Source organism: Meriones unguiculatus, chromosome 10 (genome assembly GCF_030254825.1).
Source record: "Meriones unguiculatus strain TT.TT164.6M chromosome 10, Bangor_MerUng_6.1, whole genome shotgun sequence".
NCBI lineage: Eukaryota > Metazoa > Chordata > Mammalia > Rodentia > Muridae > Meriones > Meriones unguiculatus.
The window spans coordinates 105153908-105179179 of record NC_083358.1 but is presented as its reverse complement, the minus strand read 5'-3'; the positions used below and the strand labels follow the sequence as shown (position 1 = coordinate 105179179).

The 25272-nt window shown below is 41.4% G+C and overlaps 1 protein-coding gene across 1 annotated transcript in view; it reads left to right on the top strand.

Annotated features, from left to right (window-relative positions):
* The window catches only part of Spag17 (sperm associated antigen 17), a 203324-nt gene that overhangs the window by 63534 nt on the left and 114518 nt on the right, over positions 1-25272 (top strand). The window contains exons 4-7 of the mRNA XM_060392982.1: positions 6828-6959; positions 19383-19572; positions 21310-21504; positions 24378-24559. Coding sequence (XP_060248965.1) covers positions 6828-6959; positions 19383-19572; positions 21310-21504; positions 24378-24559 — 699 coding nt within the window. The remainder of the gene's footprint in view (positions 1-6827; positions 6960-19382; positions 19573-21309; positions 21505-24377; positions 24560-25272) is intronic.

The window sequence follows — 25272 nt, the reverse complement described above, 5'->3', positions numbered from 1 at the left end:
TCTCACCCTTGCCCACACCTACCCACATTCCCTCATGATGTACCATGCTCATCCTGGCTACAGGATATGTTAGTCATTCAAGGAAGAGTTCATTTTGCCTAAGGGTTCCAGAATGCCATGGCCAAAGGCACGGCAGCAGAAGCAGAGAGCTGGCTGATCACTTGTCATCCTTATCGGAAATAAGAGAGCAGCAGAACATAGCGGGGAGCTGTGAACCCTGAATGCCCACTGGCAGTAGTGTGCGCCCTCCATTGAGGTCCCACCTCCTAGAGGTTCTGTAGCGTTCACAAGCAATGCCACCAAAGGTGCAGCAAGTGTTCAGACACATTGCCGACAGAGGGCATTTCTCATTCCAACCCCAGGAGACAGACTTTCACGTCTCATCCAGAACATTTCTCCTGTGTGGCCCATTCCTTTGCTACTGCACCTCTACCCAGGGAAAGAGGTGTTCCAGAAACCTAAGTGCTGAGACTGAGTTTACTGTCACTGCTAGCCTGGGGGATGGAGGTCGTTTAAGTTTGAGAGAAGAGCCATCTCCTGCCCTCAGTCCAGCACAACCATGTCTAAAACTCACTGCTTGGAAAGCTTTCCCTACATGCTATGCTGAAGCACCCACTCTCAAAACACAGCTAATCACCCACATAAGTAAACTAAATTCAAAGTGAGTTGCCAAGTTAAATCTCTCATATTTTCTTACATGTTAGGCTACAAAAGGCACCAGGTATTGAGAAAGCATGTCAAAGGGGAGAAACATAACAGGAAGAAAGCACAAGTAAACTGATAGCACTGGATTGTTGTGTCACACCATATCTGTTCAGATTTCCCAAGTATCCAGACGAAGACCTCAGCCTAGCTGCTATGGGTTTTCAACGCTGCTCCTTCAGCACACTGAGCCCAAGCAGGCACCGTTACTGGCACAGGTGGATAGCCATTGCTTACAACTGATAGCTTTGCTGAAGAAAGGGCTGAGCAGTTGTCTTTTCTGAGTGTAAAATAAAGAGAATTAAAATATTACATGAACACAATTTAAACTGAGATTAACTTTTCCCCACTTTTCACATCATAAACCCAAAACATGTGTCTACTTATGTGCTGAATTTCAGCCAAATAAAAATAAAACAAAAACTTTCAATTCCTTTGACTTGCTGTAATATTTGACTAATTCTTAAAAATCATAGGCAGAAGCCATATCTTACAGTACACATAAGGAATATTTAAATTTTTACACCTGTCTCCAAATAAAACTATCAATTATCAATATAGACAAAGGTGTAAAGTTGAAGAATGCCCAGTGTTGGTGATGGTGAACAATAAACCCACTCATGAAGTGTTGTTAGGAGCAAAAATGCTATTAATAAGAATACACGGACACTTAATATGAAAAAAATAGTCTACCTGTCCACCTAATTAAATGACCAAACATACAAGAGATGACTACCGTCTAGTAAAAAAGATACACATGAACAAAATATGTCAGTTCAGCAAATTGCCCAGATGTTTTTACGTAAAAACACAAGCCACAAATCATTTGATCATACAAATAGCATGATTGCATTAAACATGAAGGCGGCATTTATATATAGGTATAATTATAGGCACAGGTAAAGGTATGTGTACGTATGCACACATATATGCATTTAAATGTATGTACATACATAGAGAGAGAAAGAAATGTGTGCTTGTGCACGTATAGGAAATTATGGAAGACTGCATGCGGATTGGTTCACGGTGGTTATCTCTAGAAAGAGATCTGGTGCAAAGGTGGGGAAATATTCTCTCTTCACTGCACAGCCTCCTCTGCTGTTGAGACATTTTTACATGGACACAAATGGTAATATTCTTCCTCATCTGAATCAGTCCTACACTGAAGAAATGGGTTACCCAAAAGAAGGTGATAATAAAAATTACACATACATGTCTTTCTGTTTCTGAGAATTGGTGGAAAAGAGGAAACAGGATGACAGCCTACTATAAAGGGTCCTCTAAAAGGCTCCACCCCACAGGGGATCGAAGCAAATGCTGAGACTAACAAGCAAACTTTGAGCAGAGCGCAGGGAGTCCTATGGAAGGGGAGGGGTGGGGATAGAAGGACATGGAGAGGACAGGAGCCCCACAAAGCTAAAAAAAAAAAACAAAAAACAAAAAACACCAAACACCTGAGCCCAGCAAGTATTGCAGAGACTGATGCACCAACCAAGGACCATGCATGGAGAGACCTTGACCCCTGCTCAGATGTAGCAGATTGGCAACTCAGACTCCATGTGGGTTCCCGAATAAGGGGAGCAGGGGCTGCCTCTGTCATGAATGTGATTGCCTGCTCTTTGATCACTTGCCCCTGGCAGTGTGGCCTTTCCAGGCCACAGAAGAAAAGGATCAAGTAGTCCTGATGAGACTTGATAAACCAAGGTCAGATGGCAGGGGAGGGGAAATCCCCGTTTCAGTTGACTAGGGAAAGGGGATGGGGGAAGAATGAGGGAGGGTGGGCCTGGGAGGAGTTAAGGGAGAAGGCTTCAATCAGGATATATAATGAATAAACTATAAAAAATTTAAAATAAGATAAACAAGGAAGTCCTAAAAGAAGAAAAATTATACATATGTTAGATCCTGTGTTCAAAAGCCTGTTCCCTCAGCTCTGTGCTAGTCCAGACATGTCTATCTCTATTCTACCCCATATGATCCAACCAGTCCCAAATCATGTACCCAAAGAAAGGAGGCTAAATATAAAGTCATTCTTTGTAAATTGTCACAGTGACAGCAAAATTCCATGGGCCTCAAGGACAACTGTCAAACCAAAGGATCTTTCCCTACAGGGGGACCCATAACTATTTAAAGCTTCTGAGAGAAGCTTCCCCTGGCCTTCTACCTGCTCCCCACCTCCATAGCCACTCTTTGCTCTTTCCTCCACAACTTGCCTTAAAATTTTCCTCCAGGCAAGGTAAATGCAGATCCAAAAATCTGTATGCATTCTCAGAAATCACTTGAGATCACATGTGCCTGCTAAGCAGCGGTGACCAGGCTGTCTCGTGTGGTAAGCACACTGGGAAATCAGACAGAAACCTCATGGTTTTCCATCCATCCATCCATCCATCCATCCATCCATCCATCCATCCATCCGGTTCCCATGGGAATGTATGAACTAATCTAAGCACTGGGAAGGTGGATACCTGTGCCTAGCACATGAGAAGGTCCTACAAAGAGGAGGAGTGGTTGGAAGAAGCCCTAGGATCTGTTGGTGGGCCCGGCTGATCCCCAGACAAGAGACTGCTTAGTTCCTTTGTTTTCTTTTTGTTGTCTCAAATCATTAGATGGCAAATATGATGGATTCGCCATGCACAGGGATGCAGAGCCACATGTTGTCCTGGCTCAGTATGCTCAGAATCACAAAACAGCCGAAGAGGAAGGGCATCCATCCACAATTTCAAAGCACTCTTCACTCAATAAACATGTCTCATCTCCACTGCCCTGCCTGGCATTCTTCTACAGCAGCCTTTCCCGGGATAGGCCACTAAGTCATTCCACACAAAGCCTTCGCATGTTGGCAGGTCCTTCCACCTGTAACCCTGACCATGCAGAGCTCCCTGAGACCCCAAGACCTCACCCCATCACAGTTTTCACCATCTTAATGAGTCCCATTCTCCCCTCTGATTCATGTTGGGTTTCTGACTGAAGCCAGGCACATTTATTTGGTACTTTGGCCTGTTGAGTGCCTAGGTTCAAACCCATACATGACTGTTTTTCTGACTAGTTTGGGAAGCTTAGATTTTTGTCTAATTGCTGCCAGCTTCCTTCTATTGTGTTCTGTGAAGTCTTTCATTACTTACAGCCCTTGGCATCTTGCTATCACATACACGTGCTCACTCACTTGCACAGAGAAAGAGCGGAGGAGAAGAAGAAGAAAAGAAGAAAACGGGACACCCAGATTGAAATATATACAAAAAGATACACACATACCCATATGTGTGTTCACATACTGACCTTAGCTCCTGGACAAATACCCTTCAGAGTGCCGAAAGGTGGAAGCTTGATTCACTTTCCTTAACCAGCACACACAAGCAGGAAAATAAGACCTTTCCAAAGTGCTCTGTAAAAATGAGAGTCATCTCTCAAATCCCCCTTTTCAGATTTTAATTTTCTAAAAGGCATCCTTCATGCAAGATCCTCTGAAGATTTTTCTTTTCTCTGAAACCACAGTCCTGGCGCCTGATGCTACATCTGCCAGCAATGGTATGAAAAGCAAGACCTGCTGGCGGAAACTCATTTGAAAAGCTCTTTCTTTGCCGCCTCTCCTGGTGAAGGGCCACATGCCACAAGAAAGGGTTTAGTCTCACATTTTAAGTCGACACAGACTTGTTTTATTTAATGTTACCAATTAACCTAAGGCCATTCCAAAGAGCTATATCATATCTGGAGTCACATCACTTCAGAGAGAGCCCAGAGGTCAGGTGTGCCAGGCTTTGCCATCGCTGACGATGCCACTTGCAGGCTGAGCTGTCTGTGGGCATGTCTGGCACTGAGTGGTTTCCATATGGAGCAGGGCCAGCCTGAAAGAGACATTCCACGGGGATGCATCACTGCCTGCTGTACCCACTTTGCGTCCACAGCTCATGGAGTGACAGATGCCTGCTGTCCCCGTGGCATTTCCTATCACCCATCTCCCCACATCAAGAGAAGGACGTTGCTGCTACTTTGATACTATGCCAGTTTTTTATTGAAACCCAGCAACTCTGCCGTTTTCAGATATGCAAACTAACTCTTATGGCCTGCAAAATACTTTTCTCTGGGAACTTTTGGTTGTGCTTCTAGTACGTCTTAACTCGGTGAGGTAATATTCATGGACACTGGAGTCAACATGCTAGAAAAGCACATCTAGATACATCCTGTCTATTACCATGACACTAGGCAGACTTCGTCCAAACCTTTCCTGGCACAGGTGCGAATCCTATCTCCACAGATCACCAGGGAAGAGACTATGCTACCACTCTGGGCAGCCTACTCCAGCACCGACTCCTTTCAACACTGTCATGATCTTTGTACTCCGCATGAATGCTCCATGCCAGGCTGCTTGGAGCTTTAAAACCCCCAGATTTGAATATCTAGGACCAGATGTCACAAAGCAGCCTGATTGTCAACACACTATTCAGCCGCTGTTGAAAAATGACATTTCAAACCAAATACTGACGCCCACCCTAGGGGCTGGGTCCAGCCACACAGCTTCATTTCATAGTAAGTTCCCGGGCAGCAGCTCCCTTAGGATCCCAGAACATGCTGGATCTAGTCGTCGTCGAATGGAGAGGATCTGCTGGTGTCCTGTCCATGTGCTTGATCCCTAAAAATCACAGCCGCCATTCCCTTTCCATAATTTGTGCTACAAAGCCTGCCATGAAAAGCAAGCACTGTGCTTACTGGGGAGCGTGGCTCTCTCTCTCTCTCTCTCTCTCTCTCTCTCTCTCTCTCTCACACACAGGGCTTTTGGGTCTCTGGTTTGTTCCTTTGGCTTTTGGAAAGCAAAGCATTAAAGACATCCTCTTCCTGGGTTTCTCATTCTGCACTGCAGAATAGGAGCCTCTATAGTCTCTACAAGATCGGATTACATTTTGGCACGTGAAGATCCACAGGGCCTTCCCCAGTTAGAAGCAAAATATGTACCTCCCTTTCTTCAAGCTATTTCCCTTGGCAAAGGGGAAAGTCAGAGAGACTGGACTAGTCATGGAAACCCTGACCCAAGAACTAGTGTGAGCCTCAGACAAGACACAGCTCCAGAGGAACAGTGCACAGGGTCATTGTCTGGGATCGAGGGCCTGAAATTGACACCATATGCACCAGCAGAGTGATTGCTCCAAGGGGTGGGGGAGAAAAGCCACATGTCAGAACATTTTAGCAACACCTAATTCATCCCAAGGTTATAAATAAATATGATGCTCCTTAAAAAAAAGAAAGAAAGAAAGAAAGCAAAAGTTGATAAATCTCTAACTAGATTGCCTCTGTGACAATCCTTCAGGCAGAAGTGGACTTTATTAGGGAGACAACAGGAACAGAGTGAAACACATAACAACTTTTACGGTATCTTTTACATGATTTTTTTTCTTTTGCAGTAAATAAAGTGGTTATATAGGACTCCAAGGAAAAGGGCCCAGATGTTAGAGAGTTGTGTGAAATTTAGGGGAAACAAGCTGTAAAAAACAGAGCCATAAAGTAGGCTGTCAGTGCCACACATCTGGACAATACAGCTGTGTGTTCCCAGTGCCTGTCGTCACCCAAAGAAAACTCAATAACCTCATTTCACCCCAATTAGTCCGCATACCAACAGGCTCAACATAAAGCTTCAGGGGGAGGGGGCACACAACCTTCGTACAGGTCCCCTGTGTCAAACAGCTTTTATCTTTCACTTGGATTTGGTCACCAAGAAATAAGGGACTACCAGCATGGTCATTTTTACTATCATAAAACCCGATTCAGTTATAACGTCCTGATAAGTTAACGTTTGGACAGTTTGGACTACCGGCTGTGCCAAACAACAGCAGACTCTCCGCAGCGTGAGAGTGACCTCCCAGTCACACTAGATGGGCACCCTCTGTCTACTTAGCACAGTTCTAGGAGTCTGACACCAATGTATAAAGTGCTTTCCACCTTGCTGGAGATGAAACTGATAGTGAAATGACCCAATCCCGATGGTCCTGGGCACATTTCCCCGTGTATGTATTTGGCCTGTCTTTCCACTAAGACTAATATCACAAAACATTAAAGCACCGCGTCACCCTCTTATCACTGACAGACTAAAGCAAAGATTATAAAATGTCACCGTTCCTAACAGTTGTGTTCCTCTACAGGTGCTGGTGGCAGCAAAAACAATCATGGAGAGTGGAGAGAAACTATCCTTACCACTGATAGGGAAACTACTGAAATTTCAGCTTCTCCAGATTAAAATAAGGGACCTGCAGAGACGGGAAAATGAAAAGAAGGTACCTGGGTCCCCCAGAGCTCAGCAAGTGGTGGGTGGGCCACGGTTAAAGACTTTCCTCCTCCCTAAGCCACTGTAGAGTGCGGCCCAGCACTTGTTATGATCATTGCTTGGGATGAAAAATGCCCTCCTTGGTTTTTAGATCATGCTGAAATACTTTATTTTAAATGCTCCTGTACATTTGTGTGTGATATGTGTGCCCATGCACATGTGATATGGATTGGAATGTGGGCTCCTTGTGACTTTCGGTAGAAAGGACAAAAACCAACTAATGAAAGAAGAAAAGGTAAATATACTCCCATGATGCCTTCCTCAGCTTTACATCATCCTTAGATCTAGGTCTCCTATTTGATTAAGCTTCTGAATGGAGAGTTGTGGTGGCCATGAAGATCATGATGATGATGGTGGTGGTGATGGTATCACTTTGAACTTGCATTACAGGGCTCCCCGCTTTCCTAAGAGAACCCCACCTAGCATCTTATTAGGTGGAACACTCTATACCCAGGAAAGTTCTATTCACAGAAATAGCTGATGTTACAGTTTCCCCTCTGACCCTCTTTCTATCATGGATCATGGATTTGTATCTTAAGAAACACTCAGAGAAGTTAAGAGTTAGCAGAAGAGAATTTAGACAATTTAAAACTACAATAACAATCTCCTCTTGCGTATTTAAACACTGATGTCTTGGGAGAGCTTGACTTACACAAGTGAACTGTGGGTTTAGTAACATGCCTACAGGTGATCAGCATGAGGAAGAGCGTTGCCGGACTGGTTTGCCACCCATCACAATTCAGAAACTGTTTACTACAATACTTTCAGATTTTAGTAAGCCATCTTCAAATGAAAATAAAATATCCTAGACAACCAAGAATTTTTTGATGAAAGAAATGACATAAAATATGCTTACATTCTTTTGCTCAGCATTTCTCTGAAGTGTGAACTATATTAACATGATTGGGAGATTCTGAAGCTGTTGGAAAGAACCTTGATTTTTGATAGTTGAAAATCTGAGTGTCTAACAAACCACGACTTGAACTTTAGATATTGAAGAAAAAAGGATGAGATGCCCCAAGAGAACTCTGAGCAATTAAGAGCCAACAATTACACAATCTAATTTAATGTCCTCATTATCAGCGGTGCCCAGAGCACTGGCCCCTCGTGTCGGAGTTGAAACCATCTGAGCAGGTGCTAAATAAATTGATGAAAACTGATTGGAACGAATTACTTCCCAGAAGGTCTCCCTCATGAATTAGAGATGAAAGGAGTTGTTTGCAGGGTGAGGTAATCCGTGAACATTTGGGCAATGCTGCCTGAGAGGTTAGTTGGAACAATTGAGGTTAATGTTTGTCAGACAGAAGTCTGGCTGAGAGAAAAGTAAGCATGAACAACGGATCTCTACAACAGCCCATGGAAGTGTATCACCAACGGCAGGCGAAGGCCATCTTCCTCTGCTCAACCCAGGAGAAGATTCTGCATTCTGCTGCATAGGGAATGAATCTTCAGCTTTTTCAACCTTCCATTGCATCTACAGAGATACTTGCTTTCATGTGCTAATTCTCGTATATTGCTTGCATCTGTACAACCCCAAGAATGTTTTCTGTCTTCTGTGTTTAATTTTTGAAAATGAACTTTCCAAACAGTGAATGCTTAAGAAAAAAAAAAGAAAAGAAAAAGAAAGAAAGAACCTATAGCAGTAATTACAGAAAATGAAGGCAAAGACGAGGGCACAGAAATAATAGAATTAGGTGTTTCTTGTCTTTTTGCCCCATGAAACAGATGCAATGTGTCATGATATATTTGATCCTATTTCCTCAATCAAAATCTCCTTTAAAAACAAATGGTAAATTACAGTTTCAAGTGCCAGATAGAATAAAGGTATTTTAGACCCGGTTAAGTTAAAGAACATGACACAGCTGAATGCTGGTTGTTGCTTTTACTTTCTGCGTTGAAAGAAAACTTGCTACATAATTAATATCATGAAAACTGTAAAATGTACTTTAAAGAAAAAAAAATTGTTAATTCCACCTTTAGCATGTGGAATTCCTGGAATGCAAATGTTAGCTTCTAATTGTAAATAGGTTGAACCTGTTTGAAAACATTGATCTGTTTGGAAACATTTTGATAATGACTTCCAAATATATCAGTATAGATATAGATGATACAGATATAAGATGCACTTTAGCAATGTGCTCTAATGTATAAACATTTCTGACATTCCAGAACTTCTTTATATGATTAGATTGCATAACAGTAGCAGTTTAGACCCTTTATTATGACAGGAAATTTGAACGGTAGCACTTGTTTAGAAATGAATCTTCCTTACACACATCTGTCCTTCCTCACAGTATTCATTATGACTTTAAAATAAATCTCTTGGTTTCATTCTGAAACGTTTTGATTTAGCTATTGTATGAATTTTTATTTTCACTCAGTCTTGCTTCTAATCAACTAAGTTTTGTGTTACATGATAATTACTCATAAGCACTTAATTGTGAATAATATCTCAGACTAAGCAATTAAAAGAAAATACTTAATGTTCAAAAAAGTTGAAAAATACCTATGACTACATTACAAAAAAAAAAAAATCACTGACCCTTAATATCTCTAAGCAATATAAATGGAGTCTTCCGTGCTTCAGAACTGAAACCAGAATATTTGCAGAGGCTTTCAGTAAAGAGCCAAATATGTTTTCATTGTGACTGTCATGGATGAATTTAGTCTGCTCACGTTTTCTTAGAATTTTATAGCAAATACTTTAATAAGAAAGGATAGCTCTTTCTGTGTGTAGCTTTGAGTGTGTGCTGCCTTATTTTCACATGCATCGGCGTGGGGGAAAGGTAGACAAAAGAACGATGAGCACACAGTATCCAGTAAATTTTTCATTAAAAAAATTAAAACTGCTTAATTTTGATGATCAGAGAAATGAAGGCCCACACCAGCCAGAACATCCTCCTGGAGAGAAATGGAGAGAGATGAAGACGAGAAGCTTCCACAGACATTCCCCAGCTTCCTCCAGTCAAAACCCCAAGAAGCTGGAAATCAGCCAGCAAAATGCCATTTTGCACGTGTGTTTTGTTTTAAAGGAAAGGCCATAGGGACAGACCAGGAAATTACAGGCTGGTTAGTTTTGATTCAGTTGTGGTTAAATTCTTCAGAAACTATTTTAAGAAGTCAAACAGAGGAAGAGCAGGGGCTCTATTTGGAGAGACCCGTGTGGTTCCAGAAAAGGAATAACTTGCCTCACTAGCTGGCTGGAATTCTTTGAGGCAGGATTATCAAAATGAAGATACAACCAACACAAATGGAAGATCTAAGGAACCCCAAACCCCAACAATTTAGGAGAAATAAATGACTCCCCAGCTGGCCTCTCCACAAAAACAGAGCCGTGCTTTGCTGGCTGTTTTGTTTTTTATTAATGAAAACTTTTCATGGACTTCAAGAAAAAAAAATTAAGGAAAAAAATTGACTAGCATTTTTAAATAGCAATTAACAATAGTTAGCTACTATTCCTGACTGTTAACTCTATGTTTTCAGACATGTTCTTTTATTTAATGCTTAAATGAGTTAATGTGATTACTGCAATGAACCATTCCCAGTTTGCAGATGAGAAGACTATGGGTGGTAGAAAGTTAAGCATTCCTGAAGGCCAACAGCTGCGCTCTTGGTAGTTAAGGGTTGGATCCCGAGCATCAGGTGCAATGTTAACCCTGCGAACACCTCGCCTGTGTGTCCTGGTAATCCTGAGATGCGCTGTGGGCTCTCATTCAACAAAATGCTATCTGTTCATGTTTCCTCAGGACTCAAGGCTTTTCTCCCCATCCCCCACCCTCCTGCTGCTCCCCATCCCCCCCCCGATAATTGCTTTTCACATATCTTCCAGAGGTTCAATGTGAGAACAGTTGTCAAAAAAAAAGAAGAAAGAGATAAACACCATTGTGTTAACCAATCACTGGTACCAAGGGCAATCGTGACTTAATTTCTAGTCTTTCCTTCCTAAGAAATCACCCAGTCTCTTGAGGAATGAGACTTTCTGAGATCATTCCATATGCCCTAATGCTGTCTCCCTGCCCCTTTGTATGGTTAACTAAGATATTATTAGTTCACCTGACATCAAAGTCTCTTTGAGCCATGTATGAGGCATATATCAGACCTGTCCTCCTCCCAGCCACCACACACACAATCACTCCCACATCTTCATTCACTGAATGAGGAACCACACCAATTACCTCCCATTCTCAGTAATGTTATGTGGGGTTCTAGAGAACATACTATTTGAACATATGAAACAAATGCATCCCTAAGCATGAACTTTTTTTTATTCCTGTAAATTTAGGTGTTTGTGTGCTGGTGCCTACAGAGGCCAATAGGGAGCATTGGTCCCCTGGAGCTGGAATTACATACAGGCATTTGTGATCCTCCCAATGTGTTGACGGGAGCCAAACATGGGTCCTCTGGAAGAGCAGCAAGTGCTCTTCATCCCACTAAGCATATTTTTTTCTTTACACTAACACAGAGCTTCTCAACGTGTGGGTCACAACCTCTGTGGGTCAAATAACCCTTTCACATGGGTCGTCTAAGACTATTGGAAAACACAGATACCTGTATCACAACCCATAACAGTAGAAAACCACAGTTATGAAGTAGCAATACAAATAATTTTATGGTTGGGGATTACCACAACATTAGGAATTTTATTAAAGGGTCACAGCTTCATGAAGGTTGAGAGCCAGGGCTCCAATAGCTCTCTGGAGAGGTAAATTCTTAATTCAACTTCATGAATTTTCATCATTGGAGGTACTGAAAACAGCCTCAGGCAGTAAGGAGCAGGGCAGGGGGAGAGCAAAGAGTAACAACAAATATACAAGGCATAACAGACAAATCACAATACCATATTAGTGTTATTACCAATAATAGTAACATTAGCTATGCTTCCTTTTTGCTTCTTGTTATCTATTCATCCCATTATATAGTTATAATCATGGTAAAACATTTTAACACAGATTTTTTTTTACTTAAAATGTATCATAATTTTGCTATGATCACAACATTCATATCTATTATTTTTGCTCTGTGAGTTTCTACTGTTTACCACATTTTTTTTATTTATTCCTTTATTGTTGGACATGTGTGTGCTTCCCACATTTGAGAGAATTATATATTCTATAGTACATAGTGCTTAACATTTTGAATAAAGTATTTAGTGCAAGTTTTGGAACAGGATTAATTGGGTCCCCAGATGTTCCCATAACCTGGTGTTTTCAAACTGAACTGTTACCATTAGACATGGTTCTCTATTTAAAAATATGTCCCTGATCAAATTAACTTGGAGTTCACTGTGTGTCATGCACCATCTTGGAAATTTGATGAAGTGATGGCTGACTAATGATGAAGGAACTTTATAAAAAAGTTAACTTTTAAAACGTATCTGTTTCATGCATGTATATACTGAGTTTGGAGCATTTTCACACACACACACACACACACACACACACACTCATTAGCCTCTCTCATTACTCCCTTTGTACTGCTGAATCCTTTTATTTTTAATATTGTCTAACCCCATACACAGTGTCTCTGCCTGTCTCTGAGGCTCCCACCATCTCTGGACTCAATCAAATAAGTTGCTTACCAGAAAGAGTAAGGTGGTGAATTAGCTCTAACACAGGACACAAAAAAGACCAGGTTTCTTGTAAAACATATGATGGAGTAAGTTTGTTACAACTTCCACAAGCCTGCTTTCTCATTCCTCTCTTTAACCTTATTATGAAGATTTACAGTAGGCCACATGCACACCAGTTATACATGATGCATAGATCATCAGCTCTAAGAACATATAAAGATATGTTCACGACCATGTCCTTGGCTTTTATCACTGACTACCCTTTCCTACTAAGAGAGAATGAACATCAATTATGTTTGAATGTTAATATCAACATATCATTTAGAAATAAAATATCCAAAATGTTTTTGAAGTACCAAATAATCATGTTGCTTTGTTTCAGGATTTTTTTTTCCTTTGTCTTTAAAAAGATAATGATATAACTAAAGATTCTACCGCAAATTCATTTAACAGTCAGCTGAGTATGTGGAGTGCTGTAGCTACCTTCAGTTACTGCTTTACATGAGAACGCCACATCTGCTAAGTAGCTTAAATGGTTAAGAAATCCCTATACCTACCCAAAGCCCTCCACAGTAGGAGACATCCAGATGCCTTCAACCCATGCTGTGCTTTTAGAGAATGCATTCCCTGATGAACTTGACCCTCCATTCATGTGCTAGGGAACATGTGTTCTCCAAACATGGTTGGGAAACAACTTTGGGATTACTCCCTGCCTGCATTTTGTCTTGAATTGACACGAGTCTCCCTTGAATTTTTAATGCTATGAGCAGATAATTATGGGTAGGAACATGAAGCCATATTATTCCAAAGCAAAAAGAGCCAGAAGAAGAAATCATGAGCAAGGTTTAATTTGTGATTTGGGGTTCATCCCTGATGAATGTTTGTCCAGTCTGGCTTCTTCCTCTATTACCTTCAAATTCTACAGACACCTGTAGGTTATGGAGGGTATACATAGAATGAGAGAAAAATGAAAGAAAGGTAAGGGTTGAACTTCCTGTGCCTGGATATTAGTAGAAAAGGAAGAAACAATTTCAAACCAAGAAACAGTTCTAGGACTCTAGCTGTCAATTATTGCCCAAACTTAGTGGGCTGAGGTCATGGTCCTCAGACATACAAACTGTATGTCTTAACAGAATTCACCCACCTTGTTTTGTGAGATCAGATTCAAAGCATGTCAGAAATCACTTTCATACTAGATACTGGCACCATAATTTGTCTCTTCTTTTGAACTTGGGATTATGATTAACACATTTCTCCCTAAGACCCCAAAAAAGACTCAGGAAATAGTATTCAGGTGCTCTGAACTGATCAACTCCCCTGTGGGGGGGGGGGGTCATGTAAAAAGTTTCCACTGTGCTCTGCAAATATGTGTAGAATGAGCACATAAATGAGTAAAAGTTTTTTCTTTAAAACAATTTTATCGAAAGTCATTTGCTTATCTCCATTCAAAGATTAACATCAAGACTTCAAGCTGTGAAGGCTCTGGAAGACTTTTGATTGCAAAGTTTTGACTTCACTGAGGCAAGGCTAGATGCCTACCAAAGACATTCCCAGGGTTCTCACCTTGGTACAAGCAATCATGATCCAGAGCTGAGCTCTCAGAGGCTCTGATGAGGCCTGCCAGCACCCACAAGCTAATTGGACTCAGGGCCATGCTATGCTCCAAGGACCCACTGCAAAGAGCAAGGGTGATACAGCCCCCTGCTCTGGCATTCCCATTCACCAACTTGGATATTAAGTTGTTGCTTGCCCCCCCCCCACCAAGCTTGCTTCCTCCTTTGTAAAGTGGAGCTAACACTCTACCCATTATACCCATAAGGACTTGACAAGGTGCAATGTCTGCTGTAAAATACAAAGTCAGTAAATAGAAATAGAAATAGCCTGATATTGATGATGACAGCCGTGATTAAAATAGCTCTTTGATAATTTGCTACCGTGGATATGACTTTCAGTACTACAGGGCAGATTTATTTGACTAAACGGAGAGTTTTCTCCATGTAGAAAAACAGAAAGTTATAGAGAGAACTTCAAATGTAAAACAGAGAGGTGTGTTTAATGGTTTGCTGCCCTGGCAACTGATAGAATAGCCTGACCACAGGTATCCGGCCAATCTTCCAGACCCTCCTATTAGTCTGTCGCTGCCCTGGACACTTGAACAGGCAATAACATGCTTGGCCTCGCTGGCTCTTTTTTTTTTTTTATTCTGGTTCTCTTCTTATTTTTCTCATCCTGAACAGGGTTCTTCATAATAGCCTCTTGATTATCTAATGGTCATTGCCTTCATCCCACATCAGCCATGTACTCCTGTGGTCTTAAGATCTCACACTCTCTAACCTTGGGTGTTTTCCTGATCTTTCCTCTTAAAAATGGCCTAATAGCGAACACACACACACACACACACACACACACACACACACTTTCTTCAGTTCCATTGTAACCGTTAGTCCACGGGAACCACCAGTCTCCATCCATTGCCATCTTTGCTATTCGACTTCTCCTCCATGGTCCAGGTCATCGTATTCTGACCACACTTTACAAAAATCTCATTTCCTCTCTTTTCTCTCTTTCCATCATGATCATGAACTCAGTGACCTGCCCCCCGTCTCCATTTTTATGTCTATATCTGAGCAAATAAAGACAACTTGAGGCATTCAGAGGACCCAACATGCTGGTCATGTTTTCATCTCAGCACCAGCTGACTTCTACCACAATTTTTTAGTGTGCGTGCTCTCTGTCTGAAATTATCTAACCTTCTTGGAACTTCCCCATTGTTGCCTGTTGATCTCCTCTGCTGACTTTGCCTCTTGAAAAATGAAAACATTCTCCCAAGACCACCCAGACCCATCCCTTTCTTCCATCCACACCCAACCATTGAGCTTCTTTCTGTGGCTTCTACTGAACTAGAAATTTTCTCTTCTAGTGACTCTTGTCTTGAGATTTTCAGTTTTCTCCTATACATTCACTGACTCCTTTTGTGCTGGAATCATTCCATCAGCCAGCGACCACAAAAACTCCTGGCTTTATATACAAGGGGACATTCTTATGTCAACTTCAAACCCACTGCCATCTTCTCACCTCAGGAATGACTCAGAGGCCTAGTTCCCTCCACATCCAAAGGCCTCATGCATTCATGCAAATGCTTTCCCTGGTGTCACTGTCACCCTGTCTACCACCTCTGCAACAGGCCACAGCTACTTTTCTTAGTGTTACCCACAATTGCCAACGCACCTTTTAAAACTAGTTGGTCCTCTTGTCTTCTGTCTTCACTTTCTACATTCTTTGACCTTTAAGTCACTTCTCCCTCTTTTTTTCTTAATTTTTTATCTTTTTGCTTTTTCAGCGCAGGGTTTCTCTGTGTAGCCTTGGCTGTCATGGACTCTATAGACTAGGCTGGCCTGGAACTCACAGAGATCCACCTGCCGCTGCCTCCCAGAATGCTGGGATTACAGGTGTGTGCCACTGGGCCTGGCCCTTTTTGGCTTCCTTCTTCTTCTATACCAAAGGGTAAGTGTTGGATTTTCCATGATGCAAGGCCCTATTCTCACATTTCTCAGAAACTCTTACCCAAGTCAATTCATGTCTTCCTGTTAAGTTACCCGAGCTCTATCACATGCTGCTGAACTTGTCACTGAAGTTAACATCTCTGAACACAGAATGTGGCTCTTAGCAAGATAGGGCATCTCAAATACAATGTGATCACATATGGCAGTTTTCCCAAATTAACTGAAAACCATTTCTCACCCAATGTTCTCTATCTCGGTATGGACCAGCACCAAAGCACCCCAGGGGCTTAACTCAGAGGCAGGGTGTTCTCTTTGATATGCCTCCTTGTTCATGACTCCTTGTTCATGACTCTCCAAGTTTCAACATCAAAAATGGATCTCAAATCTATCTACTTTTCTCCACTCTGCAAACACTTTGATGTGAGTCACTGTTAGGTATTCTCTGGATTATTTCCACAGTTTCCTTATTAGACTTTCTGGTTTCTGTAACACCACACATACACACACACACACACACACACACACACACACACACACACCAGAAAACTGTCAAGTCTTCCTGATGAGTTTTCAGTGAGGTCCAAATTTATTAGCTCTATCTCCAAAGTCCTGGGTGACTTGCTCATGCCTGCTCTGCTACCCTTGTCTTGGGCCACTCTGTCCCTTGCCCTGCTGTACACCTTTCAGTTCCCTGAGCACACAGTTCCTTTATGCCCAAATGCCTTTCCATGTCACCTTTTCCCTGCGCATTGTGACTCATTCTTCAGGTTTTCCACTCAAATGTCACCTCCTTAGAGAAGGCATTCTGTCCACCGACTTCTGGCGAAGTCTCCTCAGTTGAGTTTCTGTCCCTGCATTCATTAAACTTTGTAGCTCTATTTGTGTCTGTTTGTTTACCTGTCTTTACTCTCCCTTGTACTGAACTCTCAGAGGTACTGCCTAACCCTGCATCACACCTGTGTCACACCCGAAGCTGTTTAAGACGCTCCCAGCCTGTGCTGCTCTTTCCCTCTACTCATAAAAAGATCCACTGCACAAGGAAATGTGTGCGTGGATGCTGGCATCTCACCAACTTTCACAACTCCTGCTCTTGCTGATAATTTCTCATTAAGCTTAGTTTATCTTCATCATCAGGGATAGACTAAGACAGGCACACAAGCATGGTGGGCTTGACTGTGATAGTGCACTCTTTCCCTTTTAACTGCCCTTCTCTGTCTTGCATGAAGCTGGTTTCTCGAATTTTTATTTCCATCCCAATGGTGTACGCTGCTGCGGCTGCTTCTGCTGTTCCTGCTGTTGTTGCTTCCATCTCTTCTAGCATGTTGTCTTACCACTTGCATCAACTTCCCATTGAACTGCTCTTCATTTTCTGGCTCCGGTGGCGGACTTGGACCACCTTTACTCAGTGCTGTGATCAGCAGCAGTAGCCTTCACAGATATTCGTTTCCCACTGCTGCTAAGGAGCAAGTGCTGGAATGGTAGAGGGTTGCCAGCCTGAGAACTCTCCTTTGGCACCAATGATAGCAAAGCCATGAAAGCAAACGCTGGCCTGAGTCCCTCAGAACCCTTAGCAGCCCTTGGCAGCATGTAGAGTAGAAAACAAATCTCTTTTCCCTCTATGATGCCTGTTACATGAGTACCAAAATCTCCTACCTTTGACTTACCCTATCTATAATGGCTATAATTAATTTGGGGGATACTAATACCCAAAACAATGATACAATATTTTAATTATTTTTGTCTTCAGTGTTGTTGCATATGAAAAAAATAATAAGATGCATGTATTTTAAATCTTCTGTAGAGTCATCATCTAAGGAACAGTACTCCACTATCATTTTAACACTTCCAATGTCTAATCACAGGCACAATTACTCTATGAAATACTATGCAAAGCTTAGGGAAGTTTTGAAAGGGGTGGATAAATATTGAATCTTTGCACAGATATGTGAACTAAGCATGACCCAGGGCAATCTGTAAAGAGCTCATAAAACTGATATTCTCTGCTGATTCCCCTCTTTCTGTGTATAAGGTAGCAGCCACTGATCAGGGCTGTACACTTTTACTTAGGATTGTAATAATGAGAGTATTTTAGTGCTAAGCTCCTAAAAGACCTTTTAACCTTTAAAAATAGCCTTTAAAAATGAAAAACATCATCAAGGAGATTTTAGAAAACCTATTCTTTGTTTCCTTAGTTTTGATTTAGTTTGGTTTGGTTTGTCTGTCTGCTTGTTTGCTTGCTTGCTTGTTTTCACACAGAGACACATTCTCTCCAGAGTTGGGCTAAGAGATAAACCCAAGCTTCTGACATCTCAATGTATTCAGATTCTTTCTGCTACTCTTCTGGCTCTAGCACAAACACAAGGCTGAAGTGTTTGAGAGACTCATTCAGATGGCTCTCTTCCAGAAAGCTATTCTTTTAAACCACCTCCTGGTGCCCTCCCATCCACCCCCATGACAACCCCTCACTGCCCCTGTCTTATTGGGGTTTCTATTGCTATGACAAAACACTATGATCAAAAAGCAAGTTGAGAAGGAACGAGCTTATTCACTTGCACTTCCTCAGCACTGTTCATCACTGAAGGACATCAGGACAAGAACTCAAGTAGAGCAAGGTTCTAGAGAGAGGAGCTAATGCACAAACCATAGACAGTTAATTTTTTTCTTTCTTTTTTGTTTTTTTTTTTTTTTTTTTTTTGCTTTTGTTTTAGGGTTTTGTTTTGCTTTTTTTGTTTTGTTTGAGACAGGATTTCTCTGTGTACCCTTGGCTATCCTAGACTTGCTTTGTAGACCAGGCTGGCCTCGAACTCACAGAGATCCACCCGACTCTTCCTCCTGGAGTTCTGGGATTACAGGCATGTGCGACCCTGGCTGAGGGGTAATTCTTACTAGCTTGCTTCCCCTGGCTTGCTTTCTTATAGAAGCCAAGACTACCAGCACAGGGATAGCATCACCCACAATGGCCTGAACCCTCCCCCATCAATCACTAATTAAGAAAATGCCATACAGCCAGATCTTATGGAGGCATTTTCTCAATTGAGGTTCCCTCCTTTCAGTAACTCTACTTTGTATCTAGTTGATATAAGACTAGACAGCACAGCCTCTGAAACACACACAGATTTGACCATCACAACTTCAGTTCAAGCTTGAATCTCTACTGCCCTGACTTCAACAATGAATCGTACTAATGAATATGCAGTTAAATAAAGGATTGGTTCGATGAAGTGAACTAGAGAATTAATTTGGAAATCTCTGCTTGTTCATAAGATGATTCAGAGGATAAGAATGTGTTCTCTCATTCCAGGTGAGAGAAGAAGAAAGGGGAAAGTCAGAAAAGGAAAAAGGAAAAGCAAAGTCTCCCAAGGAGAAGAAGGTCCCCAGTGCCAAGCCTGTGAAAGGAAAGGGAAAGGACCAGCCTGAGGTTGCTGCAACAGTGAAGAAGACCACACAGTTAAAGCGGAGAGGGGAGGAAGAGGAAATCAAAAGCTACATTGGTCAGTGGGCAGTGCCCCACGGTGTCTTTCTCCCTCCTGCCTTATGGATCAGAACAAAGATTAAGCAGTCACCCCAATAATTACACCCCATCCTTCCTAGCCTCTGTATTATAAAGCCACAAATAACTTACTCTCTATGACACTCAAACTGAAAAATATTTCTATTTGCAATCCGGGTATAGTTTTAGCGGCTGCTTATTTGGCATGCATCTCCACAGGCACATTTACATCATGAAAGCAAGGAATAAAATGGGCAGTTTGTCAAGCAGCTTACTGTCGTTGAGGGCATAATGAAAAGTCAGGTGTAATTACAGGCAAACTGAAAGTGATCCAGCAAGATGGGCTGTGAGTAAAGCTCATACTCAGGCCTGACCACCTCAGTGCCATCCCCCCCCTCAGGCTTCTCATGGTGGAAGGAGAAGACCAACCTCCACAAGTTGTCCCCTGACCTCCTGAGGCGCATTATGTCACACACATGCATGACTGTGCAGGTGTATGCATGCAGTCACACACAGGCACACACAGGTAAGAAGTAGAATAAAAGATGATTCATGTGAGAAACAGTGGCAATCAAATCTAATATCTGAGATGCAAGCAGAGCACAGCTTCTTAACTCTAAATTTTCCCACCATCATTCTGTCTCAAAACAGACCAAACAGAACTTTCTTCCATCTTAAAGGGCCAACACAAAAATGAGTCATTCTTGGGAACTACTATTGGTTCATTGCTGGTTTGCTTTGAGCCCAGACACAACTACCCATTACTATCATAATTTTATTTGTTTGTGATTTGTAATCAATAGACTTGATTTTTTTTCAGCAGTTCTTATCTTTACTGTGTTTACATTAAGTAAGACAGATGGGCTCTGATCTAAAGATAACACCCCCCAGAAACAATGATTCTATGCTTCCCGAAGGCAATACCAATGTTGACAGTTTAGTGAGTGGGGGGAAAAAATAATTACATAGAATTAAAACGCAAATATCTGTTCTATGGGATGCCCATTAGCCTTGCTGAGCCGCACTGTACAATCAATGTAAGGCTTTTCTGTATTGCGCACGGTCAACACTAAAGCAGGGCGATGATTCACACACCCAGAGTACCATAGTCTAAGAGCAGCTCATGTTTTAATATTCCTAAGGAGCATTACCAGAAAAAAGAAAGGAGAAATCCACTTTTTTAAAAGTGTGTGCTATGTCTTTTTTTAAAACATAATGCAGTAAATAGTTGCCTCACAATTGACACGTGGGGTTCTTACCACCCTGACATGAATTCATTCAGTTCTGCGCTACAGAGCACATCATGGTACTTCCTTATCCTGTAAACACCTCTACTTATAAAGTACCAGAAAGCTGCAGCTACTTGTAACTCAGGAATGAAGCCAGATGTTGCTCAAAAGAAATGAGAATGAGAGGAAACCAGTTACAGGTTAAACCCTGACAGAAGCCCAAACACCATTTTCTAGGGCCACAGATCCCAAGTCTGTTAGCCTTCCTAGTATGCCTATGTCTCATTTGCAAAACATGACTTAATATTTTGTAAAATGGCAACAGTCTCTTTACTGGAAGAGCAATAATGGAAAACAGCCAACTGGCCTGCATTCCAGCCAGCAGACTGGGTCTTTGGCAGGCCAGAGCTATTGAAAATGCATGCATGATGCATGTCGCCATTGATTTGCTGGGGACAACCTGTTGTACTTAACAATGATTCTGACCTTCTTTATGGTATTTCCAACAGACGATGAGCCAGATGATGGTGCCCAACATTACTTTATTGTTGTGGGCCTCAATAATCCTCAGCTATTAGCCATTATGACCGAGCTTGGCATTCCTATAAGCAGTGTGATTAAAATATCTTCAGAGAATTATGAACCTCTGCGGGCACACCTGGCATCAGTCAGAGAGCAGACTGAAGCTGTCCCTCAGCCAGAAGGTACGCAGTCGCTATACCACTCACAGAGTCCATCAGTACTGCCCCCTGTCCTTCAAGCACAAATGCAATGTGCTGGCCAAAAACATGGTCATAAAATACGTACATTATTACATCCTTTCAAGACTGATTTGCTATTTATTCTGTTTGTATCAGCCAAAAGCCATAAATCTGGCAAATTAAAATCGTACTCTGTGCTTGTATCCCTAGTATCCCTGTTTAGTCACAGAAAGCACAGACTATAGGTCACGACACCTGGTTACGCAACTAATACTTCTCAGCCTTTTAGCTGAGAGCAAGTGTAGTTACATATTTCTCAGGAACGTTTTACCTGTAATGTTTAGCCAAACCTGGGCTGCACAAATATCTGTTAAGACTCTTCTTTCAAATGACATAGTCAATAAACAGCCCAGGCAAGGTCACACAGTTGGATCCATGTGTGTGTCTGTGTGTGTGTGCGTTTGCCTGTGTGTGACTGTGTGTCTGTGTCTTTGTCTGTGTCTGTGTGTGTCTGTGTCTGTGTGTGTCTGTGCCTTCATGGAAGACAGAAGAAAGTGTTGGATCTTTTGGAGCTGGAGTTATAAGTGCCCATACATTACCTGACTTAGATGCCAAGAAGCGAATTCAGGTCTTCTGGAAGAACAAGTGCTCTTAACCACTAAAGCCATCTCTCCAGTTGGGTTCTACATGTTAGTAATTCTACATGTATTACCAACTCGTTGTGATAAAAACCAGAGGAGCCATCTTATCTTCTAGGCTTAAACTAAAATTTAACTCAAGCCCCAGCCATACTACTGTTGAAAAGCCTTGGTATCTTCAAGAAACTGTGCTAGCTTACTTACCAGGAGAGAAAAGTAAGCTGCTGTGCCCTTTGAGTAACAGCACTGAGAATCAGCGTCAATCTGTGGTTCCATGAGGCAAGTCATTCTCACTACATGTGTTGGTTTTGATGCTGTATCAATATTTTCACCATGGCTTTTAATTTACACACCACGTGCCAATTTCCTTCCATTTTTCCTCAAAATTAGAAACCAACACCTCTGAGAATAATTACCATTTATCGGGTGCATGACTTTGGGACTAAGATCAATGCTAAGAGCTCTAAGTACATTGATTAATATAGTCTTCACCACACTCTAAGGAAGTATGTCTTTTTTAATTGAAAAAAAATATTTTCATATAGTATGTTTTACAGTTTTCCCTCCCCTAATTCCTCAAAGATCCTCTCTACCTCCTACCTACTTAACTTGTTGTTTTACTCTTTGACTTAAACTAAAAAAAAAGTAAAAAAATAAAAAAAAATTTAAAAAATGCACACAAAGAAACTCCACAAAATCAGAAATCAAAATATACAATCAAGAAGCCAATAAGACAAAAAAAAAGTGCCCTCCAAAAGCAAAAGGAGACAAAAAGCTTACAAAAATAGTACTGAATTAATTCTTTTGTTGACCAGTTACTCCCGGGTAGGGGGTCTGCAGTGAAGTGTGGTTAACATACCCAGTAAGATGCAACTGGAGAAAGCAGATTTTTCTTTTGCCAATTGGTATCAACTACAGATAGCTTATTGGTTAGGGGTGGGGCCCTGTGCCCACTTTCCCCAACTCAATGCTGGGACCTTGCCTGGCTTAAACCTACACAAGCATTGTTCATGCTGCCAGAGTCTCTGCAAGTTCATATGTTCATATGTCTTGTGTCTGGAAGATACTGAGCAGGTACCAATTACCTCTGTGCAGACCCCTGAGCCTTGAGGGGAAGAGCTTTGATGAAAACATCTCATTCAGTACCAAGTGATCCAAAGTTTCTCATTCTGTTCACATTGTCCAGTTGTAGGTCTCTGTGTTTGTTCGCATCTACTGTAAGGCACTATGTGTATAGCAGAATGTCATTAAGAATCATTTTAATGTTGTATTCTTTTGGCAGAATAATAGTGTTAGGTTTTCCCCTAGGCCCAAGAGACATATCTAGTCTTGGGTTCTTGACCACTTTAGCAGTCTCATGTATAGGTTCCATCTCATGGAATAGGCTTTAAATACAATCAAAAAAGCGGTTGGTTACAGCCATAACATTTGTGCTACTAATCTATTGCACAAGTATATTTTGCAAGCAAGTCACTGTTGCAGGTCTCAGAACCTGTAGCTAGATGAATCTGATTACCTTTCTCCTCTGGTAGCCTAGAAAATCCAGCTGGGGCATTGTCTCCCATATTATTTGGTGACTCTATTTGGATTCTTTTCATATATGTGTATTATATATTTCCAAAGAAATATATAATAAAATAATATTGGGCTTTACCACAGAATGATGAGGTCATAGTACTAGACTCAAATCTTCAACTATATATATAGAAAACATAAATATTTCAGGTAAGTTTTCATCTCTAATTTTATGGAAATCCAGTATCACTCCACAGTCAGAAGAGCAAATACTCAGAAAAGATGTAGTTGCTGTAACATTAACAAAAAGCTAACTAGCAACATAAATCACTCTCATCCACTCTAGCTGTAGGCCCATAAGAAATAAATCTACTTCAATTTTTAATGTTTGTGCAACAAGTACAGATACAGTGAAAACATGATTTGTCAGAAATGCTGGTTCTGTGCAGATGCAATGTCAGGGAAATAGGTTCCTTGAGCATCCTCATTTCCCAGAATGCATGACCTTATTACAGTCTCTCTGTGAGATGGACTGCAATGAGCTCCGAGAGCAGCCTCTCTTGATGTAATTGTTGTGTCTTCCAACTTCAAAAAACCCTCAAAGCTATGTGTCTGCATTTGCACTTTCCTAAAACCTTATGTACATCTCATCGCTCACGTCAAGACAAAATGAGGAAAAATCCAATACCTTCATTTTATAGTAAAACATTTTGCTCTGATTAGATATAGAAACTGAAAACCTGAAGAGGAAAAATGCCGCTAAAGAACTTGAGATTTTTTGGAAGTACTTGGAGCCAATCCTGAATAATGAGAAACCTGAAACAAATCTCTTTGATACTGCTCGACTTCAGTACACAGTCAAAGCTGCATATTTTCCTTCTGACTGGTCAGACAACGAGATGATGGTGAGTACACGGGTCAACAGCAGTGTGGTGACGCATTCACAGCCATATACACTCTGGGGTTTAGTAGGCACTGGTAATTATGGGTTTTGTTGCACTCTCTCATCTTTAGGAAAATGGTGATAAGGGACCACTGCAGGATATAGCCTGATTCTGTAGCTTTGGTCTGTGAACTAATGATAATAAGATGTAGCAGGCTGTGATTCTTTTATTAAATTATACTTGACTCTGGTTCACTCTTCAGTAATAATCTAAGTAATAACTAAAATGTGAATATGTATCATTATGATGATGACAAATTTTATGTTTTGTTATGTCGCATATTAATCCCTTGCAAGATACACATGTCAGTATCAAGGAAGCTGAACTGACAGTAAGGCCTGAGGATAGACTACAGACACTGAAGTTTCTTCTGAAAGGTCCTGGGAAAAGCTAGATGGAGAGGGTATACTTGTAAAGAGAGTACATACAGCTAACAAGAGGAACAGCGGGAGGAGCAGGTAGAGGAGGGGACAGAAGAACTGAGGAAAGAAAGAAGAAAAAATGAAAGAGGAAAGAGAGATGAAAAAGGAATGAAGGAAAGGAAAAGAAAAGAAAGAAAAGGAAAGGAACAGAAAAGGGACAAAGAAAAAGCTGACTAAAAGGACAGAGGAGCTGATTCTGAGCCAAAGGACAGTCATGCCTTGAGATGAGTGGCACTTAGTTAAAGAAGGGAA